This window comes from Geospiza fortis, unplaced genomic scaffold (assembly GCF_000277835.1).
Source record: "Geospiza fortis unplaced genomic scaffold, GeoFor_1.0 scaffold114, whole genome shotgun sequence".
NCBI lineage: Eukaryota > Metazoa > Chordata > Aves > Passeriformes > Thraupidae > Geospiza > Geospiza fortis.
In genome coordinates, this window is record NW_005054383.1 from 2901232 (window position 1) to 2906907 (window position 5676).

At 48.6% G+C, this 5676-nt stretch overlaps 1 protein-coding gene across 1 annotated transcript in view; it reads right to left on the bottom strand.

Moving 5' to 3' along the window:
• Nucleotides 1-894: 894 nt before the first annotated feature.
• Nucleotides 895-5676, bottom strand: part of MRPL28 (mitochondrial ribosomal protein L28) — a 6206-nt gene continuing 1424 nt past the window's right edge. The window contains exons 2-6 of the mRNA XM_005425282.1: nucleotides 5635-5673; nucleotides 5394-5546; nucleotides 2777-2911; nucleotides 1803-1889; nucleotides 895-1294 (exon numbers count right to left, since the gene is read on the bottom strand). Of these exons, the coding sequence (XP_005425339.1) occupies nucleotides 1211-1294; nucleotides 1803-1889; nucleotides 2777-2911; nucleotides 5394-5546; nucleotides 5635-5673 (498 nt within the window). The 3' untranslated portion in view covers nucleotides 895-1210. The remainder of the gene's footprint in view (nucleotides 1295-1802; nucleotides 1890-2776; nucleotides 2912-5393; nucleotides 5547-5634; nucleotides 5674-5676) is intronic.

A 5676-nucleotide genomic window follows, 5' to 3' on the forward strand; every position in this document is an offset into this window, starting at 1 on the left:
TGCCCCCCAGCCTGTTCCCCCTGTGCCCCTGCAAGAACAGCACAGCCCTGCCTGGCACCCCCAGCCAGCCCTACCAGCCTGTGCCAGGCTCCTCTGCAGGCTCAAATACCCCTTATGGGGACTCCAGCCCCTTCTGTGTCCTAAAGAGCAGCAGAGAAGTCTGGTTTTCATGACATGTTGTTATTTAGATCACATTCAAGTCCAGCACCTCTCTCACCCAGGCCCCAGCACTGCCCTGTGAGGCTCTGTGCTCACCCAGAGGCTGCTTCTGCACCACCCCCAAACCTTCCAGGCACTGCCAATCCCCACTCCCCTGGGGTCCTGCTCCATTCCAGCACAGAGGGCAGAGCCACACTCTGCTCTACAAGCCCAGTTTCTCTCTTATCAGTCCTTATCACAAACCAAGGCAGCGCACTCACCCTGATGTGCCAGAGAGGGGTAAAGCAAAGCAAAGTCTCTTCCACAGAGATGAGCCACACAAGGTTCAGCCTGCAGGCTCTGTGCTTGCCCCTCACCTCAGAGCTGAGGGGAAAAGGGCAGAGGCTGATTTTGATCCACCCAGAAACTCAGTGCACCACCACAAAGCTTCCAGACAACACCAGGGACTCCCAGTGCTGCTCACCAGCCTGTAATTGCAGTCCCTTGTTGCCAGACAGCAGCAAAGACTTCAACACCCACTTCAGCCACATCTTTACAAAATAAGATTTAAAAGTCACCAACTTGCAACACAAACAGGGCTGTAACCCGAGGGTTAGTGAGCTGTGCTGAGGAGCTCAGCTGCGGGGTTTGGGGTCACACTTTTGGGGCACAACCACCTCAGGTGGATGAAGCTGGGAATTGATCTGAGTTACATTGTGTCTCACAGCCCCTGCTACAATGCACTGATAAAACAAGTATCAGAGAGAAGTTTACTGCTATTGATACCAAAATGTGTATTTTGTATCACAGGTGGGCTCTCAACAGCAGCCAACTGCTTATACAGGCCCAAGATCCACACTGAGTCAGTCTGACAAGAACTCTCAGAGCCACAGCACAGAAACTTTTTCCTCAGCCCACAGGAACAGGTCCTCACTGAATTTAGGCTCTCGTGACACTTCAGCAATGTGGTTTTCATGTGGCCCCTTCCCCAGCAGCCTGGTTCACGCAGCAGAGCCCCTGAACCCCACTGCTTTCTCTGCAGCAGGGGTTTTGCTGCCAAGGTTTCTTCCTGCTACTGCTTCTGCCCTGCCTGTTGCTGCTCTCTCAGCTGGCTGACAAGCTCCTCAGCATACACCTTGAAGAGGGGGACAGGGTCCTGCAACAAAGCAGAGAATAAACCACATGAAAGGAGTGAACCTGAGCAGCAGCAAGGGGAAGTGCAATGGGGAGCCCAGGGAGTGCTGGCAGCTAAAACCAGAGGAAGATGTGACTGGGTTTTATTCAGGGGCTGAACAAGGCAATCTGCTGTGCCACGGCTGCTGCCCAGCTCTGTAACCCTCCCTCAGAGAGGGCAGGCACTGTGTGGGGCACTCAGGAGCTTCCTCAGTTCTGAGAGCAGATGAGGATCATCAGTAGCTCCCAAGGATATCTTTCTCTCCTTCTTTCTTTCTCTCTGTTTTTCTCTCTTTCTTTCTCTCTCTCTGTTTTTCCCCTTCCCTTCCCTTCCCTTCCCTTCCCTTCCCTTCCCTTCCCTTCCCTTCCCTTCCCTTCTTTCCTTCCCCTCCCTCCTCACACTGCCTGCCATCAGTGTGTCCTGGAGCCCATGGAGAAGCTGCATGTGCAGCCACAACACCTCAGTGCTGAGCACTGCCCCAGGAAATCACCTTTTTTTCCAGGAGCCTCTGTTTTTCTATGGCTTCTTCCAAACTCAAGCCAACCCATTCAGCTTCTTCCTCTGGGATCACAAATTCCTGTGATAAAAGGAGGAGAAGGTAGCACAGTCTTTGCAGGTGACCAAGATACAAATCCTCTCTATGCCCACTGTTGGAACCCTGGTTGCTGAGAATTCCAGACTTTCTGTGCTCACAGGCACTGACCCCCAAGAGAGCACTGCATTTGACCTGAGGCCGTGGAGAAAACTTCCAAAATTTAATGACAGAACCAAAATTATAAGTGTGTAGTTTAAATAGAAGTGTATAATATCACATAGTACAAAACTTTAAGTTTTGGATAATAGTAATATGTAAAAAAACAGATAGAAGTGATTATAGTAATATATATAAAACCAGATAGAAATTTTAGAACAGAAGCTAGTCCTTCTTCTTCACAGGTTTAGGTGCCCTCTGTGCCACCCCTGCTTGTTACTGTGGTAGTTTATGAAAAATCCCTTAGCCAGGATTTCTTCTCCTGGGAAGATGAGAAGCCTCAGCTTCTCCATGTTTTGCTGCTCTGGAATGTGATTTGGAGATTGTTTATCCAAACATGAGAATTGTTTTTAATGAATGACCAATCACGGTCCAGCTGTGTCAGACTCTGAGGAGTCAGTCACGGGGTTTAAATATAATGATATAATATGATTAATAGAATAGAATAGAATAGAATAGAATAGAATAGAATAGAATAGAATATATCAGCCTTCTGAGAACATGGAGTCAAACTCTCATCTCTCACCTCATCCTGGGGACCTCACACCACCACACTTACCTTAAGGTTTACATATAGATGTATATTATGCGAGCTTTGTGTTAGGCTTTGAGAATTTTTTAAAAATTTAGTTTTTACAAATTTATTTTTGACATTTCCCCCTGCCTCTTGAGCAGAAGCACATGAGGAATGTACGCCCAGGAGCTGAACCCACCTTGTACTTGTCATAGATGGCCTCTCTGCGGGCTGGGTCGTGGGGGTGCAGCGCGGGGTCCCGCCGGGCCAGGCGCAGCAGCATCGTCCTCTTCAGGTCCATGCCCAGTTTGGAGCACATGTCAGCTCTGGGAGTCTGCAAACGTGTTACACAGGTGTTTGCCCCTCTGCTTGTGGGGAAACCCTCTCGTAACAGTTTGATGTTACACAGGACTTCTTTGGTCTTCAGCTTGTTGTTTATTGTTATCTAAAGCTTCGGCACACTGTCTGTACCAGACTCAGCACACAGGGAAAGCACTGCAAAGTGGTTATAAGATGTACAGCTGCAAGGTCTTTTAAAGTTGTTTCATCTAATTAACTCTTAGAAGGTACTTTATTTTTACTTTTCTACTAATAACTCATCTCTTGTCTGTTTATGTAACTTTTGCATTGTGGCTTTCCTCACTGTGAAAAATGTGTATTTTATGATTGGCTTTTTGCAGATATTAAAATGAATATTACATGTGTTATGTTAGAAAGTTATGCTGTATTAATTGTCTTAAGTAGCGTGTTAAATATAGTTTTAGGTTATAACAATGTTAAAATAGAAACTATGCTATGTAGGATACTTTTTTTAAAGAAAGGACTTGCAGTGAGATAGCAGCCACAGGACACCTAAATCTTTCAGAGAAAGAGAATTTATTGCTCCATTATCAGAAGAAATGAACTTCTTCCCACTTTGCTCAACCCTGAAGAAGCTGTTAGGATTCAGAGGAAGAAGTTGGGGATGACCAGACAGAATCCTGTATTTGAATGGAATTTATGCATCAGGTATGAGGTGTATGAATATGCAACAGGTTATTGCTTTTAAGGGTTAATTCTCTGTTAACGGGTGTCCTTTTTCAGGCTTCCTTTCTGCCCAGAAAAAGGCACCTGGACGTCTGTAACTCTTTGTTTCTATTGTCTCATATTGTCCTAATCCAAATTGTCCAAATTTTTATTACTCTAATTATATTGCTATTTTTACAACCATTTCATTACTATTAAACTTTTAAAAACAAGTGATTGGCGTTTTTCACACTCACCTAATTATTTCTGTGCTACTAACACTGTGGAAAATGGAGTAGATGAAGAAGACAGAGACAATGCTCAAGATCTTCCATTTTGCTTTGGTCTACATCTATACTAAAAATCTCAAAAGCTAATTTTCTCACCCACTGACAAACTATACTACTCTCTATTATATATTTCACACTTTGGCAGACTCCAGTCTATCTCAAAGCCTTGCAAGCCCCCTCCATGGGTGAAGGTCAAAGGCAGTGTTTCTCTGGGGGTCAGAACCCCTCACAGCAGACAGAAATATTCCCTGTTGTGGAAACCCAGGGCACTGGGAATATTTCTCTGTCTGCTCTGGGGTGCCCTGACCCCCAGGGGAGCACTGACTGTGACCCTCATTCATGGAGAAAGTTTCCTAAATTCCAGAATAGACCAGAATCCACAAAAGTGTGAAATAGATTATAGAGAGCAATGTAGGTGTATCACTTGGTGGGAAATTGAGGTTTTGGGATTTTTAGTGTGTTGTGGATGGCAGCAAGATGGAGGGCACAGGGTGTTGTCCTGGGCTTCTTCTTCATGCTTCTTCTTCCTCCTTCTCCATGGGTTTGGGTGGCATTTTGTAATTGGGTGGAAAAGTCCTCATTGCCGCTCTGTGGGATCAGTTATCGGGTTAAAAGGGAAAATAATCTAGGTGTCAGCTCTTAATGAGATAATTTAGCTTTAAAAGACCTTGTAACAAGAGACTGTTTGCCATTTTGCGGTGCTTTTCCAGTGCGCTGAGCCTGGTGTGGACAGCGTGCAAAACTCTAGATAAGATAACAATAAACAAGAACCTGAAGACCGAAAAAATCCAGTGTGTCTTTCTTTCCTGACACAAGACTGCTCCAGGAGGGTCTCCCCAAACAGCCCCCTGGGAGGGCCCAGCCAGAGTCCCAGAAGTTGGGGGATCAGCAACAGGAACGCCAGCACCCTGTCCCCTGGGCTCCCACAGGGTCAGGGAGCAGCCAGGGGACACAGCAGGGCCCAGCCCACAGCCAGCACAGGCTCTCAGGACACACGTGGGGAAAGATCTGTTGGATTTGCTCTGACAGTCTGATCACAGCTTTGAGTTTTTGTATCAAGGGCTCCAGTCAAGAGGGAATTAAAGGCTGGGAGCATTAGAGTTGTGCTAAAGCATTAACAGCAGCAGTTGTTCAGCCTGGAGGAGAGGACACTGAGGGCAGAGCTCAGGGGGGGCTGCAGCTCCAATCTCTGCTCCCTGTGACAGGGAATGGCTGGAGCTGGGCAGGGCAGGGTCAGGCTGGATTTTGGGAAAGATTCATCCCCAGAGGGTGCTGGCACCGCCCAGGCTCCCCAGGGAATGGGCACAGCCCCGAGGCTGCCAGAGCTCCAGGAGAGCTTGGGCAATGCTCAGCCACAGGGTGGGAGTGCTGGGGGGTCTGTGCAGGGCCAGGGGTGGGACTGGGTGATCCCTGGGGGTCTATCCAACCTGGGATTGTCTGTGCCCAATTCCAGGACTCGGTGCCTGCAGCTGAGGCTGAGGGCACTGCGGGCACAGCCCCGGAGGATGTACCAGTCGGTACCTTGAGGATGTAAAAGTCGAAGCCGAAGGCGGCGTCGATGAGGTCGAGCGTGCGCATGGTGACGGTGATGGTCAGCGTGGCGTCCAGGATCTCGCTGTAGAACTGCCGCTTGAACAGCTGCGGCTTCCACGTCTTGGGCAGCCTGGTGGAGAGCTGGGCACGGCGCGGCCGTCAGGGGCTGTCCCGGGGCAGGCCCCGGTGTCACCGGCCCGGCCCGGCCCGGCAAGGGCGCAGCGCTCACCTTGTCGTTGCGCGCGTAGCGGAAGCCGCGCACCCATCCCTC